The sequence below is a fragment of the Heptranchias perlo genome, chromosome 42, assembly GCF_035084215.1.
Source record: "Heptranchias perlo isolate sHepPer1 chromosome 42, sHepPer1.hap1, whole genome shotgun sequence".
NCBI classification, from domain to species: domain Eukaryota; kingdom Metazoa; phylum Chordata; class Chondrichthyes; order Hexanchiformes; family Hexanchidae; genus Heptranchias; species Heptranchias perlo.
This window is the reverse complement of record NC_090366.1, coordinates 14469653-14497172: the sequence shown is the minus strand read 5'-3', so window position 1 is coordinate 14497172 and position 27520 is coordinate 14469653. Positions and strand designations below refer to the sequence as shown.

The window sequence follows — 27520 nt, the reverse complement described above, 5'->3', positions numbered from 1 at the left end:
GGGTACAGATCTGTCACTATAACACTGGGGTACAGATCTGTCGCTGTATAACACTGGGGTACAGATCTGTCACTGTATAACACTGGGGTACAGGCCTGTCATTGTATAACACTGGGGTACAGGCCTGTCACTGTATAACACTGGGGTACAGGTCTGTCACTGTATAACACTGGGGTACAGTACTGGTGGGTACAGATCTGTCACTGTACAACACTGGGGTACAGGTCTGTCACTGTATAACACTGGGGTACAGGTCTGTCACTGTATAACACTGGGGTACAGTACTGGTGGGTACAGATCTGTCACTGTACAACACTGGGGTACAGGTCTGTCACTGTATAACACTGGGGTACAGGTCTGTCACTGTATAACACTGGGGTACAGGTCTGTTACTGTATAACACTGGGGTACAGGTCTGTTACTGTATAACACTGGGGTACAGGTCTGTCACTGTATAACACTGGGGTACAGGTCTGTCACTGTATAACACTGGGGTACAGGTCTTTCTCGGGGTGACAGTGAAGGGATTAACCTGAGATATATCACAGCGCTGTGACAGTAATAATTAGGCTGCAGTCTGTGTCTGTACGGGCTGTGCAGACTGAATCTGCATCACATCCTGTGCAGTGTAGGGTTTCAGGGCAATTTGTGTCTAAAATTAGCACGTGCTGGAATGGGCGGAAGTGAAAGGAAAATAAAAATGAGGAAACAAAAAGCTGAAATATTTCGAGGATAAGAAGGAGGGAAATGGAGCTTCAGTTGTAATCTATTCACAAAGGCTGTGTCAGCTATCTCCGTGAGTACTGAACCGTAGAGACTATGAATGGCCCGGGTTCTATCCCTGGCCTGTCGTCTGTTAGCTGATCTTGGCCAGGTGGGGTCTGTGTACATTGAAGAAGAGCAGGGGGAGTTCTCCCCAGTGTCCTGGGCCAATATTTTTCCCTTGACCAATATCACTTAAAAAAAACCCCAGATGATCTGGTCATTTATCGCATTTCAGTTTGTGGGAGCTTGCTGTGTGCAAATTGGCTGTCGCGTTTCCTACATTACGGTAAAAGTACTTAACACTGTAAAGTGTTTTGGGACGTCCTGAGGTTGTGAAAGGCGCGATAGAAATGCAAGTTCGTTCTTCATTGTCGATAGAGAATAAACCGCCTGTTGTGTGTTTGTCTTTTGTGTCTGTCTCTACAGATAGAATACCCAACGTCAAGGTCCAAAATGAGACAAAGAATTCCTCCCTTCCGACACCGACCGGTGCCCCAGCCCTTCCTCCTCCCCAGCGGGTGCCGGACGCAGGAAAGGCCCCGGGCCAGAAGAAGGGGCCTGAATCCAGCAAGTGCAGCAGGCCTCAGCTGGCCTGCGGGGCTCTCAAGCCCAGGAGTGTGGGGAGGCCTCCCCGACAACGGAGAGGGGAGCCGAGCCCCCGGAAAGGAACGGGGCTGGGGGCAGGGGCGGCTTCAGCAGCCGGGCCCAGGGGGGCCAAGAAGTCGCTGCTGCTGACGCTAAAGAACAAGAGCAAGCCTTTGCTGCTGAGGTTCATGTCCAAGGCCAGGCGGCTGACCGGGACGCGGCTGGCCCAGAGACGCCTGAGGTTGAAGAGGCCCTCGGGGGCCGGGAAATCGGGCAAGGTCCAGGCCGGGACCAGAGGTCCCCGTCGCCCCAAGGAGTCGGAGGCCGCTCTCGACAGCGTGCGGGGTCATAAGCCCCGGGGAAGGGTGGCCAAGCCTGTCGTCCAGGCTCCCCGGGTTAAGGCGGGCCGAGGCAGGCCCCGACTGTCGGACCCCCGAGCGGACAGGCAGCTGTCGCTGGAAGCCAAGCCCCCCGGACCCCTGCACGTGGAGGAGGAGACGGTTACCACCCCGGCCCCCGCCGCCCAGCAGGACGAGCTGCAAAAAAGCAATAAGTCCAAGTTCCTGAAGAACATCCGTCAGTTCATCATGCCAGTGGTGAGCGCCCGATCGTCCAGGATTATCAAGACCCCCAAGCGGTTCATCGACGAGGAGGCAGCCGTCTACAGGCCCAAAGCCAGCCCGGACGCCTCCGCCCCCCCGCTCTCCCCCGTCTGCAAAGCCCTGGGCCGACCCAGGCTGTCCTCGCCCTCTCACAGGCGCTCTCCACACAGGAGCGGTCGGAGAGAGGCCCCAGAGACGGACGTGGGTTCTCCAGGCTCGGAGGAGACGGCCGCTCATGGAGTAGAGGCTCGATCTCCGTCTCCTCCGCCCGAGACGGGGCCTCCCGCCTCCCCCCCCTCCTCCTCCCCTCCCTCCCCCCGCTCGATTGGCAAGCGAGGGGCCCTCCTGCGGGAGCCCACCTTCACCTGGACCGCCTCCGATTTGAGCTCTGCCACCAAGGACTGCCTGAGCTGCAAGCCCACCTTTGACAGCTTCAAGCTCTCCCCCTTCACGCTGGAGGACGTCATCCTCTCCCCCACCAACCTCCCCTTCCCCGCCCTGAGCTCCGACTCGGGGTCGGAGGAAGCAGCCGGCCCCGACCCCCGACCGCCGACGCCTGACCTGGCCCCCGCCCACGCCATGAGGACTCGAAGCAGGCGTCCCGTCCCGGGAGAGCGCTCCCCGCCCTCTCCTCCCGCCCGGGAGCCTTGCCCCTCGCCCGGCAGGCGGGAGGAGGAGGAGGAGGAGGAGGAAAAGGAAAAGGAGGAGGAGGATGCCGACCAGACACTCAGCGAACCTCTCCCTGGGGTCACGCGGGAACCGGAGGCCCTGGACGGGCGGACAGGGAGCCCGCTCGAACTGACCGTCAAGGAGGAAAGGTTGGAGCTTGCCTCGGGCTCCCCTCCCCCCGAGAGGGTCTGCGAGCAGCCGGAACCCCAGCCAACCCCTCCCAGGGAACCCCCCCGTGACAGCCAGACGCAGACCGAGGGCGGGATGAAGCTGGAGAGCACCGGGGCTGGAACGCCGGAGCCCGAGCCCAGCCCCACTCCCCCCCCGGAGCCGCTGAAGAGGCCGGAGCCAGCGAGGACGCCCAGCATCACCAGTCACTCCCTGTGCATGTCCGCCATGGACAAGCGGATGGTCAACCTACTGAAAGCGGCCAAGGTCCAGCTGATTAAGATCGACCAGCAGAAGCAGTGGAAGTCGCAGCAGGTAAGGGCCGGGATCCATCCGAGGTCTCGGGCAGAGAGCAGCGGAAAAAGGAGGCCGGGGGAGGGGGGAACACACGGAATTGAGCGGCAGGAAAAGACCAGCTGGTCCATCAAACCTGCCCCACACATCGTCATGGCCGGGCATGGGAACAGGAGGAGGCCATTCAGCCCCTCGAGCCTGTTCTGCCATTCACTGAGATCATGGCTGATTTGTGACCTAACTCCATCCACCCGCCTTGCCCTGTATCCCTTAATGCCTTTGGTTAACAAAAATCTGTATCTCAGATTTACAATTAACAAGTGAGCTAGCGTTTGCGGAAGAGAGTTCCAAACTTCTGCCACCCTTTGCGTGTAGAAGTGTTTCCTAACTTCACTCCTGAAAGTCCTGGCTCTAGTTTTTAGGCTACGTCCCCTAGTCCTAGACTCCCCAACCAGCGGAAATAGTTTCTCTCTATCTACCCGATCAGAATATCGTGTAAACTTCGATCAAATCGCCTAAATTCTTCGCCTCTAAATTCCAGGGAATACAACCCTAGTTTATGTAATCTCTCTTCCTAGTGTCCTATGCCCAACCGTCTTCAGCTGTTTCGTCAATGACCTTCCCTTAAAGTCAGAAATGGGGATGTTCGCTGATGATTGCACAGTGTTCAGTTCCATTCGCAACCCCTCGGATAATGAAGCAGTCCGAGCCCGCATGCAGCAAGACCTGGACGACATCCAGGCTTGGGCTCACAAGTGGCAAGTAACATTCACACCAGACAATGACCATCTCCAACAAGAGAGGGTCTAACCACCTCCCCTTGACATTCAACGGCATTACCATCGCCGAATCCCCCACCATCGACATCCTGAGGGTCACCATTGACCGGAAACTTAACTGGACCAGCCATATAAATACTGTGGCTACAAGAGCTGGTCAGAGGCTGAGTATTCTGCGACGAGTGACTCACCTCCTGACTCCCCAAAGCCTTTCCACCATCTACAAGGCACAAGTCAGGAGTGTGATGGAATACTCTCCACTTGCTTGGATGAGTGCAGCTCCAACAACACTCAAGAAGCTCGACACCATCCAGGACAAAGCAGCCCGCTTGATTGGCACCCCATCCACCACCCTAAACATTCACTCCCTTCACCACCAGCGCACCGTGGCTGCAGTGTGTACCATCCACAGGATGCACTGCAGCAACTTGCCAAGGCTTCTTTGACTGCGCCTCCCAAACCCCCTTCCTAACAGCACTGTGGGAGAACCTTCACCACACGGACTGCAGCGGTTCAAGAAGGCGGCTCACCACCACCTTCTCGAGGGCAATTAGGGATGGGCAATAAATGCCGGCCTAGCCAGCGACGCCCACATCCCATAAACGAATTTTTAAAAAAACCTCTTGAAGTCCGGGTATCATTCCATTAAATCTGCACTGCACTCCCTCCAAGGCCAATATATCCTTCCTAAGGTGCGGTGCCCAGAACTGTACCCAGTACTCCAGGTGTGGTCCAACCAGGGCTTTGTATAGCTGCAGCATAACTTCTACCCCTTTGTATTGTCCTCTCGATATAAAACCAGCATTCCATTAGCGTCATGGCCAAGCACTTCTTCCCTCCCCACCCCCCTCTCCTGGGAGAGGGGGAAAAACCCAGGGCCAATAAGGGAAAAAAATATTCTGGAAAATCCCTCTCTGACTCCCTCAGGCGATCCAGTCCAGGAGATCACACTGACCGTGTGTTATCCAGAAAGACACTTACCTTCTACCCGATGCGATCTCTGCCCTCAATGTAGTCGTACAGCAGCTCATTGCATCTCTCCGAGGCGCCTCAAACTATTTCTCTTTCCCCTCACCCCACCCCAGCCAGTTTCTTCATACTGCAGCAGCTATATGGAATTGTAGATGGCAAATGGCAGGCGAGGTTTAACGCAGAGAAGTGTGACATGATCCTCTATGAATGGGAGATCTCTCGGGTCACCAGTAAACACTCTTCTAGACTCTGTACACAGTCAGTTTTGCTCACACAGTCATGATGTGTCTTCTCTCCCTCTCTCTCTCAATCGATCTCTCTCTCTCGATCTCTTCCTCTTAATTTCTCTCTCTCCCTCTCTCTCTCGATCTCCCTTCCTCTCTCTCGATCTCCTTTCCTCTCTCTCTCTCGATCTCCCTTCCTCTCTCTCTCTCGATCTCTCTTCCTCTCTCTCTCGATCTCTCTTCCTCTCTCTCTCGATCTCTCTTCCTCTCTCGATCTCTCTTCCTCTCTCTCTCGATCTCTCTTCCTCTCTCGATCTCTCTTCCTCTCTCGATCTCTCTTCCTCTCTCGATCTCTCTTCCTCTCTCTCGATCTCTTCCTCTCTCTCGATCTCTCTTCCTCTCTCTCTCGATCTCTCTTCCTCTCTCGATCTCTCTTCCTCTCTCGATCTCTCTTCCTCTCTCGATCTCTCTTCCTCTCTCGATCTCTCTTCCTCTCTCGATCTCTCTTCCTCTCGATCTCTCTTCCTCTCGATCTCTCTTCCTCTCTCTCGATCTCTCTTCCTCTCTCTCGATCTCTCTTCCTCTCTCTCGATCTCTCTTCCTCTCTCTCGATCTCTTCCTCTCTCTCGATCTCTTCCTCTCTCTCGATCTCTCTTCCTCTCTCTCGATCTCGATCTCTTCCTCTCTCTCGATCTCGATCTCTTCCTCTCTCTCGATCTCGATCTCTTCCTCTCTCTCGATCTCGAACTCTTCCTCTCTCTCGATCTCGATCTCTCTCTCTCTCTCGATCTCTCTCTCGATCTCGATCTCTCTCTCGATCTCGATCTCTTCCTCTCTCGATCTCGATCTCTTCCTCTCTCTCGATCTCTCTCTCTTCCTCTCTCTCTTCCTCTCTCTCGATCTCTCTCTCGATCTCTCTCTCTTCCTCTCTCTCTTCCTCTCTCTCTTCCTCTCTCTCTTCCTCTCTCTTCCTCTCTTCCTCCCTCTCTTCCTCTCTCTCTTCCTCTCTCTCTTCCTCTCTCTCTTCCTCTCTCTCTTCCTCTCTCTCTTCCTCTCTCTCTTCCTCTCTCTCTTCCTCTCTCTCTCTCTCTCGATCTCCCTTCCTCTCTCTCTCTCGATCTCTCTTCCTCTCTCTCTCGATCTCTCTTCCTCTCTCTCTCGATCTCTCTTCCTCTCTCTCTCGATCTCTCTTCCTCTCTCGATCTCTCTTCCTCTCTCTCTCGATCTCTCTTCCTCTCTCGATCTCTCTTCCTCTCTCGATCTCTCTTCCTCTCTCGATCTCTCTTCCTCTCTCGATCTCTCTTCCTCTCTCGATCTCTCTTCCTCTCTCGATCTCTCTTCCTCTCTCGATCTCTCTTCCTCTCTCGATCTCTCTTCCTCTCTCGATCTCTCTTCCTCTCGATCTCTCTTCCTCTCTCTCGATCTCTCTTCCTCTCTCTCGATCTCTCTTCCTCTCTCTCGATCTCTCTTCCTCTCTCTCGATCTCTCTTCCTCTCTCTCGATCTCGATCTCTTCCTCTCTCTCGATCTCTCTCTCTTCCTCTCTCTCGATCTCTCTTCCTCTCTCTCGATCTCTCTTCCTCTCTCGATCTCTCTTCCTCTCTCGATCTCTCTTCCTCTCTCGATCTCTCTTCCTCTCTCGATCTCTCTTCCTCTCTCGATCTCTCTTCCTCTCTCGATCTCTCTTCCTCTCTCGATCTCTCTTCCTCTCTCGATCTCTCTTCCTCTCTCGATCTCTCTTCCTCTCGATCTCTCTTCCTCTCGATCTCTCTTCCTCTCGATCTCTCTTCCTCTCTCTCGATCTCTCTTCCTCTCTCTCGATCTCTTCCTCTCTCTCGATCTCTCTTCCTCTCTCTCGATCTCGATCTCTTCCTCTCTCTCGATCTCGATCTCTCTCTCGATCTCGATCTCTTCCTCTCTCTCGATCTCTCTTCCTCTCTCTCGATCTCGATCTCTCTCTCTCTCTCGATCTCGATCTCTTCCTCTCTCTCGATCTCTCTTCCTCTCTCTCGATCTCTTCCTCTCTCTCGATCTCTTCCTCTCTCTCTCTCTCGATCTCTTCCTCTCTCTCGATCTCGATCTCTTCCTCTCTCTCGATCTCGATCTCTTCCTCTCTCTCGATCTCGATCTCTCTCTCTCTCTCGATCTCGATCTCTTCCTCTCTCTCGATCTCTCTTCCTCTCTCTCGATCTCTTCCTCTCTCTCGATCTCTTCCTCTCTCTCTCTCTCGATCTCTTCCTCTCTCTCGATCTCGATCTCTTCCTCTCTCTCGATCTCGATCTCTTCCTCTCTCTCGATCTCGATCTCGATCTCGATCTCTCTCTCGATCTCTCTCTCGATCTCGATCTCTCTTCCTCTCTCGATCTCTCTCGATCTCGATCTCTTCCTCTCTCGATCTCGATCTCTTCCTCTCTCGATCTCGATCTCTTCCTCTCTCTCGATCTCTCTCTCTTCCTCTCTCTCGATCTCTCTCTCGATCTCTCTCTCGATCTCTCTCTCGATCTCTCTCTCGATCTCTCTCTCGATCTCTCTCTCGATCTCTCTCTCTTCCTCTCTCTCTTCCTCTCTCTCTTCCTCTCTCTCTTCCTCTCTCTCTTCCTCTCTCTCTTCCTCTCTTCCTCCCTCTCTTCCTCCCTCTCTTCCTCCCTCTCTTCCTCCCTCTCTTCCTCTCTCTCTTCCTCTCTCTCTTCCTCTCTCTCTTCCTCTCTCTCTTCCTCTCTCTCTTCCTCTCTCTCTTCCTCTCTCTCTTCCTCTCTCTCTTCCTCTCTCTCTTCCTCTCTCTCTTCCTCTCTCTCTCTCTCTCGACCTCTCTCTCGATCTCTTCCTCTCTCTCGATCTCTTCCTCTCTCTCGATCTCTTCCTCTCTCTCGATCTCTTCCTCTCTCTCGATCTCTTCCTCTCTCTCGATCTCTTCCTCTCTCTCGATCTCTTCCTCTCTCTCGATCTCTCTCTCGATCTCTCTCTCGATCTCTCTCTCGATCTCTCTCTCGATCTCTCTCTCGATCTCTCTCTCTTCATCTCTCTCTCTCTTCTTCCTCTCTCTTCTTCCTCTCTCTTCTTCCTCTCTCTTCTTCCTCTCTCTTCTTCCTCTCTCTCTCGACCTCTCTCTCTCGACCTCTCTCTCTCGACCTCTCTCTCTCGACCTCTCTCTCTCGACCTCTCTCTCTCGACCTCTCTCTCTCGACCTCTCTCTCTCGACCTCTCTCTCTCGACCTCTCTCTCTCGACCTCTCTCTCTCGACCTCTCTCTCTCGACCTCTCTCTCTCGACCTCTCTCTCTCGACCTCTCTCTCTCGACCTCTCTCTCTCGACCTCTCTCTCGACCTCTCTCTCGACCTCTCTCTCGACCTCTCTCTCGATCTCTCTCTCTTCATCTCTCTCTCTCTTCTTCCTCTCTCTCTTCTTCCTCTCTCTCTCGACCTCTCTCTCTCGACCTCTCTCTCTCGACCTCTCTCTCTCGACCTCTCTCTCTCGACCTCTCTCTCTCGACCTCTCTCTCTCGACCTCTCTCTCTCGACCTCTCTCTCTTCCTCTGCAGCTTGCTTTCCAAACCGGAGGAGACTTGAAGCTGCCTGTCAAAGAGGAGGCAGGTCTGACGGACAAATCGGACACGGAGAGCGACCAGGAAGTTGCAGACGCCATTAAACGCAAGCTGGGGACAGAATCACCCCCGCCAGAAGGGAAGAGACTCCGTGTTGAGGTGAGGGCGAGAATGGAGCCACTCTACTATCATGGTGGAAGGACTGTGCCTCTGTCCTGTTCCTGTGTTTGCCTGAGAATATATTTGGGAATGGATTTCTTGAGTTTTTTTCTGTCGGATTTCGATTAGCGTAATGGAGCTCAGCTACTTCTGCTCACTCCAAGACGGTCCAGTACACGCTCTTCTGACCCCCTGTAAATACTGACACACTCCTGGGGATTCCCCTGTAAATACTGACACACTCCCGGGGACCCCCTGTAAATACTGACACACTCCTGGGGATTCCCCTGTAAATACTGACACACTCCTGGGGATTCCCCTGTAAGTACTGACACACTCCTGGGGATTCCCCTGTAAATACTGACACACTCCTGGGGATTCCCCTGTAAATACTGACACACTCCTGGGGATTCCCCTGTAAATACTGACACACATTCTGGGGATTCCCCTGTAAATACTGACACACTCTGGGGATTCCCCTGTAAATACTGACACACTCCTGGGGATTCCCCTGTAAATACTGACACACATTCTGGGGATTCCCCTGTAAATACTGACACACACTCTGGGGATTCCCCTGTAAATACTGACACACATTCTGGGGATTCCCCTGTAAATACTGACACACTCCTGGGGATTCCCCTGTAAATACTGACACACACTCTGGGGATTCCCCTTGTAAATACTGACACACACTCTGGGGATTCCCCTTGTAAATACTGACACACACTCTGGCGATTCCCCTGTAAATACTGACACACTCCTGGGGATTCCCCTTGTAAATACTGACACACACTCTGGGGATTCCCCTGTAAATACCGACACACACTCTGGGGATTCCCCTTGTAAATACTGACACACACACTGGGGATTCCCCTTGTAAAAACTGACACACACTCTGGGGATTCCCCTTGTAAATACTGACACACACTCTGGGGATTCCCCTGTAAATACCGACACACACTCTGGGGATTCCCCTTGTAAATACTGACACACACTCTGGGGATTCCCCTTGTAAATACTGACACACACACTGGGGATTCCCCTTGTAAATACTGACACACACTCTGGGGATTCCCCTTGTAAATACTGACACACACTCTGGGGATTCCCCTTGTAAATACTGACACACACTCCTGGGGATTCCCCTTGTAAATACTGACACACACTCTGGGGATTCCCCTTGTAAATACTGACACACACTCTGGGGATTCCCCTTGTAAATACCGACACACACTCCGGGGATTCCCCTTGTAAATACTGACACACACTCTGGGGATTCCCCTTGTAAATACTGACACACACTCTGGGGATTCCCCTTGTAAACACCGACTCACTCCCGGGGAACCCGCGCTCTGTCTCGAGCTCTTGTCACCGACCCGAGTTTAACCCTCGCCGTCTCTTTTCCCTGCGGCCACCAGACGCAGCCACCCTCGCAGGGACCGCGGATCAAGCACGTGTGCCGGCGGGCGGCCGTCGCGCTGGGGAGACCGCGAGCGATGGTTCCCGCTGACATCCCACGGCTGAGCGCACTGCCGCTGCACGAGAGAGACGGCATCATGACGGCGCTGATGGACGGTGAGTGGCAGTCGGGAGGGAGGGCGGGGGGGGGGATGTTATGTTAAGCTTGTATAGAACCTTGGTTAGACCGCACTGGGAGCGCTGTGCGTGATTCTGGCCTCCATACACCTATCTCGTCTCTCTCTCTCTGTGTCCCCCTTCTCTTACTCTCTCTCTATTTTTTGCCTTTCAGGGGATTCCTCGTCCTCGGAGGCGGAGAGCCCGGCCCCCGCGGTTCCGGTGGTGAAGACGGAGGCCGAGCCCGAGGAGGAGGCGGGGGGCATGGAGGAGGCGAAGCCCCCCGCGGCCGGCCAGCCCAAGCGCCGCGGCAACCGGTGCGGCAGCTGCAAGGGCTGCCGGAACCTGGCCGACTGCGGCAAGTGCGTGAACTGCCTGGACAAGCCCAAGTTCGGGGGCCGCAACACCAAGAAACAGTGCTGCGTGTAAGTACGGCGTCTCCGCCCCTCGCGGTTTGCCCGCCGGGGATGGTGAAACCGGTCGGCCGCTGCCGCCTGAAGTCTCCGATCGGAGAGAGAGGGAGAGAGAGAGAGAACACGGCGAGGCGCTCGACGAAAAGGGAACGGTAGGAATCGTAGCCCAAGTCAGACATCCGCAGCCCAGACTGGAGAAAGAGAACCAGCGTTTTCAGATCGATTCCAAGCTCCTGAAAGAATTCTCAGAATAACGAATAAGCCCCCACCCATAAAATAATGTTTAAATGATTACCGTGACATTTAACCAAACCGTTTCCCAGGCCTCCTACTCTGTTGAATCTCAGTGTTATTTCTGTCTGTCTGTCTGTCTGTTTCTCTCTCTCTCTCTGCCTGTCTGTCTGTCTCGCTCTGTCTGTGTCTGTCTGTCTCTCGCTCTCTCTCTCTCTGCCTGGCGCTCTCTCTCTGTCTGTTGTCTCTCTCTCTCTTCCTGGGGCGCGCGCGCGCTCTCTCTCTCTGTGTCTGTCTCTCTCTCTTTCTGTCTGTCTGTCTGTCTCTCTCCCTCTTTCTATCTCTCTCCACCTCACGCTCGCTGGCTCTCTGTCTGCCTAGCTCTCTCTCTCTCTCTCTCTCTCTCTCTCATGCAACAGAGCAGGAGGCAAAATTGGATCAGCCAGTAATTGTGAGGAGTTCACAGGCTTGAATGTTGAAGGAGATAAAGAAAGAACAATCTTCCATTTATACAGCGCCTTTCATGACGTCCCAAAGCGCTTTACAGCCAATTAAGTACTTTCTTACAAAGTGAGTTCACTGTTGTAATGTAGGAAACGTGGCGGCCAATTTGCGCACAGCAAGATCCCACAAACAGCAATGTGATAATGACCAGATCAGCATCTGTTTTGGTTTGATACAGGGGTGTAGGGAGAGAGGGTGGAGGGGGGGGGCAGTGGGATTAGTTTGGGATTGCTCCAGCAAAGAGCCGCCACAGAGACGATGGGCCGAATTGCCTGCTTCTGTGTTGTAGCCTCTGTGGTTCCAGACGTGAGAGAGCCTTTGACAGACGTTTGAGGCTGGAGCTGAGAGGGATGATGAGATTATCTTAAAAACCATAAATTTAAGTCATGTAGCAATCTCACCAAGTGTGAACCTTGTCTCAGTGGGTCTCTCTCTCGCCTCTGAGTCCGAAGGCCGTGGTTTCAACCTCCCACTCCACAGACTCGAGCCCCATAATCCAGGCCGACACTCCCCAGTGCCAGTGCTGAGGGAGCGTCGGAGGGTCAGTGCTGAGGGAGCGCCGCACCGTCGGAGGGTCAGTGCTGAGGGAGCGCCGCACTATCGGAGGGTCAGTGCTGAGGGAGCGCCGCACTATCGGAGGGTCAGTGCTGAGGGAGCGCCGCACCGTTGGAGGGTCAGTGCTGAGGGAGCGCCGCACTGTCGGAGGGCCAGTACTGAGGGGGTGCTGCACTGTCGGAGGGTCAGTACTGAGGGGGTGCTGCACTGTTGGAGGGTCAGTACTGAGGGAGCACCGCCCTGTCGGAGGTGCCGTTTTTCGGATGAGACGTTAAACCATGGCCCCCTGTCTACCCCCTCAGGTGGGACCTAAAAGACCCCACGGCCACTATTGGAAGAAGAGCAGGGGGAGTTCTCCCCGGTGTCCTGGGGCCAATACTTATCCTCAACCAACATCACTAAAAAACACAGATGATCTGGTCATTTCTCACATTGCTGTTTGTGGGATCTTGCTGTGTGCAAATTGACTGCCGCGTTTCCTACATTACAACAGTGACCACACTTCCAAAAAGTACTTCATTGGCTGTAAAGCGCTTTGGGACGTCCTGAGGTGGTGAAAGGCGCTGTAGAAATGCAAGATCTTTCTTTATGTAGAATATAAATCACCCTCTGGGCTGGTAGGTATGTCATGCGTGGTTTTCAGGGAATCTGTGCTGACTCCCAGCGTTGAATAGCACTTGCTCCACGCCGGCAACTTGAAGGACTGCAGTTATACTGGAGCTGGTGCGTTTCCTGTGCAATTGCTGCTTGTATTAGAGTTGGAGGCTTGAAATCAGCGCCCCCCCTGCCAGCGACCCCATAATATCTGGGGGTAGATGCCGAGATACAGGCCGTAGCTTTGCAACGCATCCTGGAGGTCCAGTTTGAAGCTTGTAAGGCAGCGGAGACTGGTGGAGTAACTCCAGTCTGTGCAGCTGACACATTTACACACCCACCCTGTGGTTGTGCCGATCGCCAGTTGGATGCCTCTGTCTGGTTTTCGGAAGGTTTGGAACCCTTTAACCCAGGGTTCGTAAGGTAATTGGCAAAACAACCAGAAGGGGGGAGATGAGGAGACATTTTTTTTACGCAGCGAGTTGTTCTGATCTGGAATGCGCTGCCTGAAAGGGCGGTGGAAGCAGATTCAATCATAACTTTCAAAAGGGGAATTGGATAAATACTCGACAAGAAAAAGATTTGCAGGGCGACGGGGAAAGAGTGGGGTGGGGGAGGTGGTGGTGGGACTAATTGGATAGCACTTTCAAAGAGCCGGCACAGGCACGATGGGCCGAATGGCCTCCTTCTGTGCTGTAATATTCTTACTGAGCTCAGCGTTTGTGTCGTTGCAGGTGGCGGAAGTGTGATAAAATAGAACGGAGACGGCAGGAACGTCTGGCGAATGGTACAGCTTTTTATTCATATACCTCCTTCAGTTTCTTACAGCACGGGTTTGATACAGAGTAAAGCTCCCTCTACACTGTCCCATCAAACACTCCCAGGGCAGGTACAGGGTTAGATACAGAGTAAAGCTCCCTCTACACTGTCCCGTCAAACACTCCCAGGGCAGGTACAGGGTTAGATACAGAGTAAAGCTCCCTCTACACTGTCCCATCAAACACTCCCAGGGCAGGTACAGGGTTAGATACAGAGTAAAGCTCCCTCTACACTGTCCCGTCAAACACTCCCAGGGCAGGTACAGGGTTAGATACAGAGTAAAGCTCCCTCTACACTGTCCCATCAAACACTCCCAGGGCAGGTACAGGGTTAGATACAGAGTAAAGCTCCCTCTACACTGTCCCATCAAACACTCCCAGGGCAGGTACAGGGTTAGATACAGAGTAAAGCTCCCTCTACACTGTCCCATCAAACACTCCCAGGGCAGGTACAGGGTTAGATACAGAGTAAAGCTCCCTCTACACTGTCCCATCAAACTCTCCCAGGGCAGGTACAGGGTTAGATACAGAGTAAAGCTCCCTCTACACTGTCCCATCAAACACTCCCAGGGCAGGTACAGGGTTAGATACAGAGTAAAGCTCCCTCTACACTGTCCCATCAAACTCTCCCAGGGCAGGTACAGGGTTAGATACAGAGTAAAGCTCCCTCTACACTGTCCCATCAAACACTCCCAGGGCAGGTACAGGGTTAGATACAGAGTAAAGCTCCCTCTACACTGTCCCATCAAACACTCCCAGGACAGGTACAGGGTTAGATACAGAGTAAAGCTCCCTCTACACTGTCCCATCAAACACTCCCAGGGCAGGTACAGGGTTAGATACAGAGTAAAGCTCCCTCTACACTGTCCCATCAAACACTCCCAGGGCAGGTACAGGGTTAGATACAGAGTAAAGCTCCCTCTACACTGTCCCATCAAACTCTCCCAGGGCAGGTACAGGGTTAGATACAGAGTAAAGCTCCCTCTACACTGTCCCATCAAACACTCCCAGGGCAGGTACAGGGTTAGATACAGAGTAAAGCTCCCTCTACACTGTCCCATCAAACACTCCCAGGGCAGGTACAGGGTTAGATACAGAGTAAAGCTCCCACTACGCTGCGTTAGCATCATGCCTCAGCCCTAACCGTAGAACATTGCCCGTCCTGCACCAGTGTGATATGTTTTCCGTTTCCCACACCAGCTGTCTTTGGGTGCTTATTAAATGAGATCGCCCGTTATTACTGAATCGGAACTGGGTCTTGAATGCCCCAAACTCATTTTCCGTAGGACCCTTACAGCCAGCAGAAATAAGTGGCTGGATTTGAAACCTGGGTCCCAGAGGTGAAAGAGCTGAGTCCGGCCCAATGCTCCAACCAACAGCAACTCCCATTTATATAGCGCCTCTAACACAGTAAAACGTCCCAAGGCGCTTCACAGGAGCGATTATCAACAAAAATTTGACACCGAGCCACATAAGGAGATATTAGGACAGGTGACCAAAAGCTTGGTCAAAGAGGTAGGTTTTAAGGAGCGTCTTAAAGGGGGAGAGAGAGGCGGAGAGGTTTAGGGAGGGAATTCCAGAGCTCAGGGCCCAGGCAGCTGAAGGCACGGCCGCCAATGGTGGAGCGATGGAAATTGGGGGATGCGCAAGAGGCCAGAATTGGAGGAGCGCAGAGATCTCGGAGGGTTGTCGGGCTGGAGGAGGTTACAGAGATAGGGAGGGGTGTGGGGCTGGAGGAGTTTACAGAGGTGGGGAGGGTTTTGGGGCTGAAGGAGGTTACAGAGATAGGGAGGGGTGTGGGGCTGGAGGAGGTTACAGAGATAGGGAGGGGTGTGGGGCTGGAGGAGGTTACAGGGATAGGGAGGGGTGTGGGGCTGGAGGAGGTGACAGAGATAGGGAGGGGTGTGGGGCTGGAGGGGGTTACAGGGATAGGGAGGGGTGTGGGGCTGGAGGTGGTTACAGAGATAGGGAGGGGTGTGGGGCAGGAGGAGGTTACAGAGATAGGGAGGGGTGTGGGGCTGGAGGAGGTTACAGAGATAGGGAGGGGTGTGGGGCCGGAGGAGGTTACAGGGATAGGGAGGGGTGTGGGGCCGGAGGAGGTTACAGGGATAGGGAGGGGTGTGGGGCTGGAGGGGGTTACAGGGATAGGGAGGGGTGTGGGGCCGGAGGAGGTTACAGGGATAGGGAGGGGTGTGGGGCTGGAGGAGGTTACAGAGATAGGGAGGGGTGTGGGGCTGGAGGAGGTTACAGGGATAGGGAGGGGTGTGGGGCTGGAGGAGGTTACAGGGATAGGGAGGGGTGTGGGGCCGGAGGAGGTTACAGGGATAGGGAGGGGTGTGGGGCTGGAGGAGGTTACAGGGATAGGGAGGGGTGTGGGGCTGGAGGAGGTTACAGGGATAGGGAAGGGTGTGGGGCTGGAGGAGGTTACAGAGATAGGGAGGGGTGTGGGGCTGGAGGAGGTTACAGGGATAGGGAGGGGTGTGGGGCTGGAGGAGGTTACAGGGGTGGGGAGGGGTGTGGGGCCGAAGGAGGTTACAGAGGTGGGGAGGGGTGTGGGGCTGGAGGAGGTTACAGGGATAGGGAGGGGTGTGGGGCTGGAGGAGGTTACAGGGATAGGGAGGGGTGTGGGGCTGGAGGAGGTTACAGGGATAGGGAGGGGTGTGGGGCTGGAGGAGGTTACAGGGATAGGGAGGGGTGTGGGGCTGGAGGAGGTTACAGAGATAGGGAGGGGTGTGGGGCTGGAGGAGGTTGCATTCCACCATCGCGTTGTCGTGGGAGCCAGCGCCGTTGCTAACCGCCCTCTCGTCCCCGCAGTGCGCAAGAGGGGCCGGATCACCATCTTGCCGGCCGTGGACACCCGTCCGGTGATGGGCAAGGACGACGAGGAGTGGCTGCCCGACTCCCGGGGCTACGCGGCCTACGAGTACATGCTGGGCGGGGCGGAGGAGGAGCTGAAGAACGGCGAGGCCTCGCTGGGGATGGTGGACAGCCTGGGTTCCGACACGCAGCTGCAGCGCAAGTCCATCCGACGCACGGCCCGCCAGTGGTCTTACTACGCCCTCTTCGAGGAGTCTGACCTCTCCGACTCCGAGACCGACTCCAAACACCTGAAGGGTAAGTCGTCTGGTCAGCGGTGGCGGGCCGCGCCACGTCCCGAGCGGGTGGTTGGGGAGGGAGGGCGCATCTAACGATTAGAAAGAACTTGCATTTATATCCAGTGCCTTTCACCACCTCGGGACGTCCCAAAGCATTTCACACCCCAATAAAGCACTTTTTTTTTTTGAAGTGCGGTCACTTTCGTGATGTAGGGAACGCGGCAGCTAATTTGCGCACAGCAAGATCCCACAAACAGCGATGTGATAAATGACCCAGATCTTCTGTTTCAGTGACAGCTTGCATTTATACAGCGCCTTTGAGTAGTAAAAAGGTCCCAAGGAGCGTAAATCAGACACACTTTGACACCAAGCTACATAAGGAGATTTTAGGACAGGTGAACAAAAACTTGCCCAAAGAGGTGGGTTTTAAGGAGCGTCTTAAAGGTGGAGAGAGAGGTTCAGGGATGGAATTCCTAAATTCGTCCGGACGTTCATTGAGGGAAAAATATTGGCCCAGGGCACCGGGGAGAACTCCCCTGCTCTTCGAATAATGCCATGGGATCTTTTACGTCCACCTGAGAGGGGGTGCCCGGGGGCCTCGGTTTAACGTCTCATCTGAATGACGGCATCTCCGACAGTGCGGCGCTCCCTCAGTACTGACCCTCCGACGGTGCGGCGCTCCCTCAGCACTGACCCTCCGACAGTGCAGCGCTCCCTCAGCACTGACCCTCTGACAGTGCGGCGCTCCCTCAGCGCTGACCCTCCGACGGTGCGGCGCCCCCTCAGCACTGACCCTCAGACAGTGCGGCGCTCCCTCAGCACTGACCCTCCGACAGTGCGGCGCTCCCTCAGCACTGACCCTCCGACAGCGCGGCGCTCCCTCAGCACTGACCCTCCGACAGCGCGGCGCTCCCTCAGCACTGACCCTCCGACAGCGCGGCGCTCCCTCAGCACTGACCCTCCGACAGCGCGGCGCTCCCTCAGCACTGACCCTCCGACAGCGCGGCGCTCCCTCAGCACTGACCCTCCGACAGCGTGGCGCTCCCTCAGCACTGACCCTCCGACAGTGCGGCGCTCCCTCAGCACTGACCCTCCGACAGCGCGGCGCTCCGTCAGTACTGGTCACTGGGGAGTGTCGGCCTGGATTACGGGGCTCAAGTCTCTGGAGTGGGGGCTCGAACCCACGACCTTCTGACTCGGAGGCGAGAGAAAGAGTGCTCTCCACTGAGACAGGGCCCAGAGCTGTGCTGAGGCGCGTAGATAGGGACACTGCTATTGGCCTCAGTCTCTTTTGTTTGGGGGGATGAGGAATCAGCTAGGATCCTTATTCCTGATCACCAGCTGATAATTCCTGCAGTGTGTGAATGAAAATAATACTTTGGAACACAGTCGATGAGTAATTGGAGATATGACGTGGTAAATGTAACAGGCTCGGGAGGAACAGGTGACTTTGGACCTCTGGTTCCCAAAGCTCTCCACCACCGCGGGTTTCGCTCGCCTCATGTCTGGGGTTGTCGGAGACTGGTTGGGTCTTCCTTCCATCTGGCAATTCCTCCGTTCCTTCGCGTCAGGACGCAGAATCAAAGCGTCCGGAAGCTCAGGGTCACGCCTGTGGACTGAACGGAGTGTGTTCAATCAGAGTTTGCCCTCCCCAATGTAGAGGAGACCGCATCGTGAGCGGCGAATACCAGAAAAAAAACAGGTGAGCTGGTGTCTCGTCTCAGTGCTGTTTGTGGGGATCTTACTGCGCGCAAATCGGTTGCATTGTTTCCCTAAGCAACAGTGACTACAATTCGCAAATAATTAACTGAAGTGCTGTGGAAGTCCGAGAAGCCATGTAAACACAAATTAGAAAGGGATTGGGTTTAAACGTGGAGCAATTGGTGTTCCCGATAAGGAACGAGAGCGGGTTGGAAGGAGAGGCGGGGTTAGTGCTTTGGGGGAGGCGGTGGTCTGGGGAATTTAAGAGCCGGGCGGTTTTGCAAGGGGCTGCAGATTATTTGAGGCGGTTTGTTGGGGATGTGGTTGGGGAGAGCAGCTGGTTCAAGGCGGGCATTTTGGAGACTGGTGTCTGGGGGCACTTCTGGCCGGGAGGACAGGGATTTCTGGGCATGTGACCAGTTTGGTTGGTGCATTAGGCAGTGTGAGGGGGCGGGTTTAGGAGGGAGTGGGTGTGTGCGTGTCTCTGGTTTAGGAGGGAGTGGGTGTGTGTGTTTCTGGTTTAGGAGGGAGTGGGTGTGCGTGTTTCTGGTTTGGGAGGGAGTGGGTGTGTGCGTGTTTCTGGTTTAGGAGGGAGTGTGTGTGCGTGTTTCTGGTTTAGGAGGGAGTGGGTGTGTGCGTGTTTCTGGTTTAGGAGGGAGTGGGTGTGTGCGTGTTTCTGGTTTGGGAGGGAGTGGGTGTGTGCGTGTTTCTGGTTTAGGAGGGAGTGGGTGTGTGCGTGTTTCTGGTTTAGGAGGGAGTGGGTGTGTGCGTGTTTCTGGTTTAGGAGGGAGTGGGTGTGCGCGTTTCTGGTTTAGGAGTGGGTGTGCGTGTTTCTGGTTTAGGAGGGAGTGTGTGCGTGTTTCTGGTTTAGGAGGGAGTGGGTGTGTGCGTGTTACTGGTTTAGGAGGGAGTGGGTGTGTGCGTGTTTCTGGTTTAGGAGGGAGTGGGTGTGTGTGTGTGTGTCTGGTTTAGGAGGGAGTGGGTGTGTGTGTGTATGTCTGGTTTAGGAGGGAGTGTGTGTGCGTGTTTCTGGTTTGGGAGGGAGTGGGTGTGCGTGTTTCTGGTTTGGGAGGGAGTGGGTGTGTGTGTTTCTGGTTTAGGAGGGAGTGGGTGTGCGTGTTTCTGGTTTGGGAGGGAGTGGGTGTGTGTGTTTCTGGTTTAGGAGGGAGTGGGTGTGTGCGTGTTTCTGGTTTAGGAGGGAGTGTGTGCGTGTTTCTGGTTTAGGAGGGAGTGGGTGTGCGTGTTTCTGGTTTAGGAGGGAGTGGGTGTGCGTGTTTCTGGTTTAGGAGGGAGTGGGTGTGTGCGTGTTTCTGGTTTGGGAGGGAGTGGGTGTGTGTGTTTCTGGTTTAGGAGGGAGTGGGTGTGTGCGTGTTTCTGGTTTAGGAGGGAGTGGGTGTGTGCGTGTTTCTGGTTTAGGAGGGAGTGGGTGTGTGCGTGTTTCTGGTTTAGGAGGGGGTGGGTGTGCGTGTTTCTGGTTCAGGAGGGAGTGGGTGAGCTTCCCAGGTTTTGGAGGGAGTGAGCAGGACTGAAGGCAGCATTGGTACTAATCTCATTTTCTTGTCCTCACTACAAAAGGTGAACTTCATTCTTTAGTGGACGAACAGGGTCGACTGAAGACCTTGCAACTGAAATCTAGGAAAAGCAGAGAGAAGGTGAGAACAACTGTGAAATAGGCACAGTTCTGATTGATGATGGCAAACACAGGCATTCAGGTTAACCAGTATAAAATGAGAAATTAACTTGTCAAGAGATTCTCAGAACTGGCTGGTTATGCAATTTTTTTCCCTTCAAGTATTTATCTAATTTTCTTTTGAAAGTTATTATTGAATCTGTTTCCACCGCCCTTTCAGGCAGCGCATTCCAGATCAGAACAACTCACTGCAATGTCTCCTCATCTCCCCCTCTGGTTCTTTTGCCAATTACCTTAAATCTGTGTCCTCTGGTTACCGACCCTCCCGCCACTGGAAACAGTTTCTCCTTATTTACTCGATCAAAACCCCTCATCATTTTGAACCCCTCTATTAAATCTCCCCTTAACCTTCTCTGCTCTGAGGAGAACAATCCCAGCTTCTCCAGTCTCTCCACATAACTGAAGTCCCTCATCCCTGGGACCATTCTGGTAAATCTCCTCCGCACCCTCTCCAAGGCCTTGACATCCTTCCTAAAGCGCGGTGCCCAGAACTGGACACAATACTCCAGCTGGGGCCGAACCAGTGTTTTATAAAGGTTCATCATAACTCCCTTGCTTTTGTACTCTATGCCTCTGTTTAAAAAGCCCAGGATCCCGTATGCTTTTTCAACAACCTTCTCAACTTATCCTGTCACCTTCAAAGATTTGTGTATGTGCACCCCCAGGTCTCTCTGTTCCTGCACCCGCTTTAAAATTGCACCATTTAATTTATATTGCCTCTCCTCGTTCTTCCTCCCAAAGACCTTCATTCCCTCTGCGTTGACTGAATTTGACCTGTGGTCCCAGAAGGTGAAAGGGCAGTGCCTGACCCCTCTGTGCTACCCAATCCCTTGAGAACCAAATCTGTTAACATTACCACGGTTTGAGGTTGATTTGTTTGAAGACTTGTCCCGGGGACGGGTGACGATTCGCGTTCACGAGCAGGAACCTCGCATACAATTGGGTGATGAGAAAACAGGTCATAGGAGAGAGAAAATGGAGTTACTAGGGCCTTTGCTCTGAGGATGGGCAGCCTTCTCCGGGGCGGAGGGGGTTACCCGCTCTGGGAGGCAAGGCTAAAGAATGACGATTTTACATCGAAACTGCAGCACAGAAACAGGCCATTCGGCCCGACTGGTCTATCCCGGTGTTCATGCTCCACACGAGCCTCCTCCCTCCCTACTCCATCTCACCCTATCACCATATCCTTCTATTCCTTTCTCCCTCATGTGTTTATCCAGCTTCCCCTTAAATCCATCTACACTATTCACCTCAACTACTCCTTGTGGGAGCGAGTTCCACATTCTCACCACTCTCTGGGCAAAGAAGCTTCTCCTGAATTCCCTATTGGATTTATTCGCGACTATCTTATATTTATGACCTCTAGTTCTGGTCTCCCCCGCAAGTGGAAACATTTTCTCTACGTCTACCCTATCAAATCCTTTCATAATCTTAAAAACCTCTATCAGGTCACCCCTCATCCTTCTCTTCTAGAGAAAAGAGCCCCAGCCTGTTCAGAGTTTCCTGATAGTTATAACCTCTCAGTTCTGGTATCATCCTTGTGAAACTTTTTTTGCACCTTCTCCAGTGCCTCTATATCCTTTTCTTAATATAGAGACCAGAACTGTGCACAGTGCTCCAAGTGTGGTCTAACCAAGGTTCTATACAAGTTTAACATAACTACCCTGCTTTTTAATTCAATCCCTCTCGAAATGAACCCCAGTGCTTGGTTTGATTTTTTTTTTTATGGCCTTATTAACCTGCGTCACTACTTTTAGTGATTTGTGTATCTGTCCCCCCAGATCCCTTTGCTTCTCTACCCCATTTAGACTCTTATTATCCAAGGAGTATGCGGCCCCCTTATTCCTCCTACCAAAATACACCACCTCACACTTATCTATTTGAGTCTAAGGGCGGCCGTTAATTAATCTCAGTAGATCGGGATGTTGCAGTTGGCCGCAGCGTCCCCGGGCTTAGGGAGAGATGTGGGGGCAAAATGTCACCCTCCCCTTCATCCACCGTCCCTCGCTGAGGAGAATATCGGGCTCCGCTGCGACGGCTGTCATGGACGAATAGCTCGTCCCCTCCGGCTGTTCCGGTTTCGCCCCCGAAGGGCGGGCGCTGGGGCAGAGTTGGAGGAGGGGAGGGCGTTAACGGGTCGTAAATACGCCAGGCAGCCTAATCCCGGATCGCCTCCTGTCTCCGCAGGATCGGCCCGTCCTCCTGAGCAAGCAAGACCAGACCGTGCTCAGCCCGTTGAGCCCCTTCACCAACGGCAACGGCGGCAGGCACAAAGGGCCATCGGACGGCGTGCACCGGATTCGCGTGGACTTCAAGGTGAGCCGGGGCGGGGGGAGGGGCCGGTGACAGCAGGAACATAGAGAGTGTGCAGAAACTGGAGGGCGAGGTATGGGTGTATATGGGGGGGTGTTCTCCAGTGTGTTACCAAGTATACACGGGACCCGTTCCCTACTGTGTTATGGTATATTCCAAGTATACACGGGACCCATTCCCTACTGTGTACGCTATATTCTAAATATACACAGGACCCATTCCCTACTGTGTACGGTATATTCTAAATATACACAGGAACCATTCCCTACTGTGTTATGGTATATTCTAAATATACACAGGAACCATTCCCTACTGTGTTATGGTATATTCTAAATATACACAGGAACCATTCCCTACTGTGTTATGGTATATTCTAAATATACACAGGACCCGTTCCCTACTGTGTTATGGTATATTCCAAGTATACACGGGACCCATTCCCTACTGTGTACGCTATATTCTAAATATACACAGGACCCATTCCCTACTGTGTACGGTATATTCTAAATATACACAGGAACCATTCCCTACTGTGTTATGGTATATTCTAAATATACACAGGAACCATTCCCTACTGTGTTATGGTATATTCTAAATATACACAGGACCCATTCCCTACTGTGTTATGGTATATTCTAAATATACACAGGAACCATTCCCTACTGTGTTATGGTATATTCTAAATATACACAGGAACCATTCCCTACTGTGTTATGGTATATTCTAAATATACACAGGAACCATTCCCTACTGTGTTATGGTATATTCTAAATATACACAGGACCCATTCCCTACTGTGTACGCTATATTCTAAATATACACAGGAACCATTCCCTACTGTGTTATGGTATATTCTAAGTATACTCGGGACCCATTCCCTCCCGAGTTACGGTATAGTCTGGGTATACACGGGATGCATTCCCTACTGTGTTACGGTATATTCTAGGTATACTTGGGACCCATTCCGTACTGTGTTATGGTATAGTCTGGATATACATGGGATCCGTTCCCTGCTGTGTTACGGTATAGTCTGGATATACATGGGACCCGTTCCCTGCTGTGTTACGGTATAGTCTGGATATACATGGGATCCGTTCCCTGCTGTGTTACGGTATAGTCTGGATGTACATGGGACCCATTCCCTACTGTGTTACGGTATAGTCTGGATATACATGGGACCCGTTCCCTGCTGTGTTACGGTATAGTCTGGATATACATGGGACCCGTTCCCTGCTGTGTTACGGTATAGTCTGGATGTACATGGGACCCATTCCCTACTGTGTTATGGTATAGCCTGGGTATACATGGGACCCATTCCCTGCTGTGTTGTGGTATTGTCTGGGTATACATGGGACCCATTCCCTGCTGTGTTGTGGTATTGTCTGGGTATACATGGGACCCATTCCCTGCTGTGTTGTGGTATTGTCTGGGTATACACGGGACCCATTCCCTGCTGTGTTATGGTATAGTCTGGGTATACACGGAGTGATTGTTCCCTAGCCTGTAGATTCGGGTGTACACAGCGGCTCGCCCCCCGATTTGGGTTCAGAGGCTGATCACTTTGCTCCTTTACCCTGCAGGAGGACTGCAACATTGAAAATGTGTGGCTGATGGGTGGTCTCAGTGTCTTGGCATCTGTTCCCATCCTGCCTCCGGTTCTTTGCCTACTTTGTGCCAGCCATGGTCACCATGAGGTAAGTGTTCCAAATAAGAACATAAGAAACAGGAGCAGGAGTTGGCCATTCGGCCCCTCGAGCCTGCTCCGCCATTCAATAAGATCATGGCTGATCTTCTACCTCAACTCCACTTTCCCGCCCAATCCCCATATCCCTTGATTCCCCTAGAGTCCAAAAATCTATCGGTCTCAGCCTTGAATAAACTCAACGACTGAGCATCCACAGCCCTCTGGGGTAGAGAATTCCAAAGATTCACAACACTGAGTGAAGAAATTCCTCCTCATCTCGGTCCTAAATGGCCGACCCCTTATCCTGAGACTATGCCCCCTGGTTCTAGACTCTCCGGCCAGGGGAAACAGCCTCTCAGCATCTACTCTGTCGAGCCGTCTCATGATCTTATGTTTCAATGAGATCACCTCTCATTCTTCGAAACTCCAGAGAGTATAGGCCCATTCAGCACACCCTCTCCTCATAGGACAACCCTCTCATCCCAGGAATTAATCGAGTGAATCTTATTGAAATAAAATGGAATTAGCAGCAGGACACTGGGGTGGGGCTGTAGACGGAGATGTGGATACTGTGGGGGTTAAAATTAGAGCCAGGCCGTTCAGGGGTGATGTCGGGAAGCATTTCTTCACACAAAGGGGAGTGGGAATCTGGAACTCTCTCCCCCCAAAAAGCTGTTGAGGCCGGGGGTCAATTGGAAATTTCAAAACTGAGATTGATCGATTTTTGTTGGGTGAGGGGATTAAGGGTTACGGAACCAAGGCGGGTAGATGGGGTTAAGATACAGATCAACCATGATCTAATTGAAATATGGAACAGGTTTGAGGGGCTGAATGGCCTCCTCCTGTTCCTATGTTCCTAGTCAATCGGATCAGACTTTAAACTGAGGGCCCCGTCTGCCCTCTCAGGTGGGACGTAAAAGATCCCACGGCCACTATTTCGAAGAAGAGCAGGGGGGAGTTCTCCCCGGGGTCCTGGGGCCAATATTTATCCCTCAACCCAACATCACTTTTTAAAAAAAAACCAGATGATCTGGGTCATTATCACATTGCTGTTTGTGGGATCTTGCTGTGCGCAAATTGGCTGCCGCGTTTCCTACATTACAACAGTGACCACACTTCAAAAAAAAAAGTGCTTCGTTGGTTGTAAAGTGCTTTGGGACGTCCTGAGGTCGTGAAAGTCGCCAAATAATTGCAAGTTTGTTTACTATTTCTGTATTGACTGAGATGTTCCCTTTATCCATCATACGATTGTCACAGATTTCTTTCTAGTTGGCTGCTAGTTTCTTGTTAACGTTAGCGAAACTGCATCCTCAGGAAGAAACTATTTCAGAATTGTTCGCTAGCAGCCCATTAATCCGATGTTAAGTTGAGTATTGGATGTTGGAATTCATAACAGCAACATGTAAAAACTTTAATTGGCTGTACAGCGCTTTGGGACGTCCTGAGGTCAGAGGCTGGGTATTCTGGGCGAGTGACTCACCTCCTGACTCCCCAAAGCCTTTCCACCATCTACAAGGCACGAGTCTGGAGTGTGATGGAATACTCTCCACTTGCCTGGATGAGTGCAGCTCCAACAACACTCAAGAAGCTCGACACCATCCAGGACAAAGCAGCCCGCTTGATTGGCACCCCATCCACCACCCTAAACATTCACTCCCTTCACCACCGGCACACAGTGGCTGCAGTGTGTACCATCCACAGGATGCACTGCAGCAACTCGCCAAGGCTTCTTCGACAGCACCTCCCAAACCCGCGACCTCTACCACCTAGAAGGACAAGGGCAGCAGGCACATGGGAACAACACCACCTGCACGTTCCCCTCCAAGTCACACACCATCCCGACTTGGAAATATATCGGCCGTTCCTTCATCGTCGCTGGGTCAAAATCCTGGAAATCCCTTCCTAACAGCACTGTGGGAGAACCGTCACCACACGGACTGCAGCGGTTCAAGAAGGCGGCTCACCACCACCTTCTCAAGGGGCAATTAGGGATGGGCAATAAATGCCGGCCTCGCCAGCGACGCCCACGTCTCATGAACGAATAAAAAAAATGGTCGAGAAAGTTGCTGTATAAATGCAAGTTCTCTTTTCCAGTGTTGCTTGATGCAGATTCCTGTCCTGATGTGGTGTGTATGTGTGTGTTCTCTCCCTCTGTGTTCAGATGGTGTACTGTCAGGTTTGCTGCGAACCTTTTCACATCTTCTGCCTGGAGGAGAGTGAGAGACCCACCAGCGATCAGGAGGAGAACTGGTGCTGCCGGCGATGCAAATTCTGTCACGTCTGCGGACGCAAGAGCAAAGCTTCCAAGGTACTCGTGGCACGGGATGGGGGTCCGAAACGGGAATCGGATTCGGAGGGGTGTGGCTCCAAAACGGGAATCGGATTCGGAGGGGTTGGTTCCAAACGGGGATCGGATTCCTGGGGATCCCAAGCAGGAATCCGATTTGGAGGGGGGATGTCCCAAACGGGAATCGGATTCAGGGGGTTCCAAAACAGGAATCCGATTCGGTGGAGGGGGTCCCAAACGGGAATCGGATTCAGGGGGGTCCCAAACGGGAATGGGATTCAGAGGGGGGTGGTCCCAAACGGGAATGGGATTCAGAGGGGGGTGGTCCCAAACGGGAATCAGATTCAGAGGGGGGTGGTTCCAAACGGGAATGGGATTCAGAGGGCGGTGATCCCAAACGGGAATGGGATTCAGAGGGCAGTGATCCCAAACGGGAATGGGATTCAGAGGGCAGTGATCCCAAACGGGAATGGGATTCAGAGGGCAGTGATCCCAAACGGGAATGGGATTCAGAGGGGGGTGGTTCCAAACAGGAATGGGATTCAGAGGGGGGGTAGTCCCAAATGGGAATCAGATTCAGGGGGGGTCCCAAACAGGAATCCGATTCGGTGGGGGGGAGGTCCCAAACGGGAATCGGATTCAGAGGGGGCTGGTCCCAAACGGGAATCTGATTCAGGGGTGTCCCAAACGGGAGGAGGAGGGCAGGAAGGGGAGTGGTTTCTCTTCATCGGCTTTCACACAGCGAGAGTTGGCGAGGGCACTTTTACAGGTTACGAGCCCTGTGCCACCATCTCATCCACCAACACCTGCTGCAAAGTGTGCGTCAGACTCAGTCTCCCACGGTCGAATCTCTTGCTGACGCTCGCTGGGTTCACACGTGGCTGAGATGCAGGAGGGTGAACAGGGCCTGTGTCCCAGTTAGAGTCGAATCCTTCAGTGGAGATGGGGTCGGGGGGGGGGGCGTTGGGGATTGTTGGAAGAGAAATAATTTTGACCATTTCCTGTCTTGTGCTTTCCAACTGGTGAGAATTGGGGAGGAGGGATTCTTGATATATCTCCTTTCACAGACTCGGTACCATTTCAGTATAAATCCAGCTCTCTGTGTCCACAGTGGTTTCCATCAGTGAGTAAACCCACACTTAAGCCACATAATCCAGGTCGACAATCCCCAGTGCCAGTACTGAGGGAGCGCTGCACTGTCGGAGGGTCAGTACTGAGGGAGCGCTGCCCCGTCGGAGGGTCAGTACTGAGGGAGCGCTGCCCCGTCGGAGGGTCGGTACTGAGGGAGCGCTGCCCCGTCG

At 53.2% G+C, this 27520-nt stretch overlaps 1 protein-coding gene across 1 annotated transcript in view; it reads left to right on the top strand.

Moving 5' to 3' along the window:
• The window catches only part of LOC137306155 (histone-lysine N-methyltransferase 2B-like), an 84823-nt gene that overhangs the window by 11747 nt on the left and 45556 nt on the right, over window positions 1–27520 (top strand). The window contains exons 3-12 of the mRNA XM_067975214.1: window positions 1192–3104; window positions 8595–8756; window positions 10178–10334; window positions 10510–10759; window positions 13366–13418; window positions 16264–16563; window positions 19821–19897; window positions 22123–22251; window positions 23829–23942; window positions 26094–26240. Coding sequence (XP_067831315.1) covers window positions 1192–3104; window positions 8595–8756; window positions 10178–10334; window positions 10510–10759; window positions 13366–13418; window positions 16264–16563; window positions 19821–19897; window positions 22123–22251; window positions 23829–23942; window positions 26094–26240 — 3302 coding nt within the window. The remainder of the gene's footprint in view (window positions 1–1191; window positions 3105–8594; window positions 8757–10177; window positions 10335–10509; window positions 10760–13365; window positions 13419–16263; window positions 16564–19820; window positions 19898–22122; window positions 22252–23828; window positions 23943–26093; window positions 26241–27520) is intronic.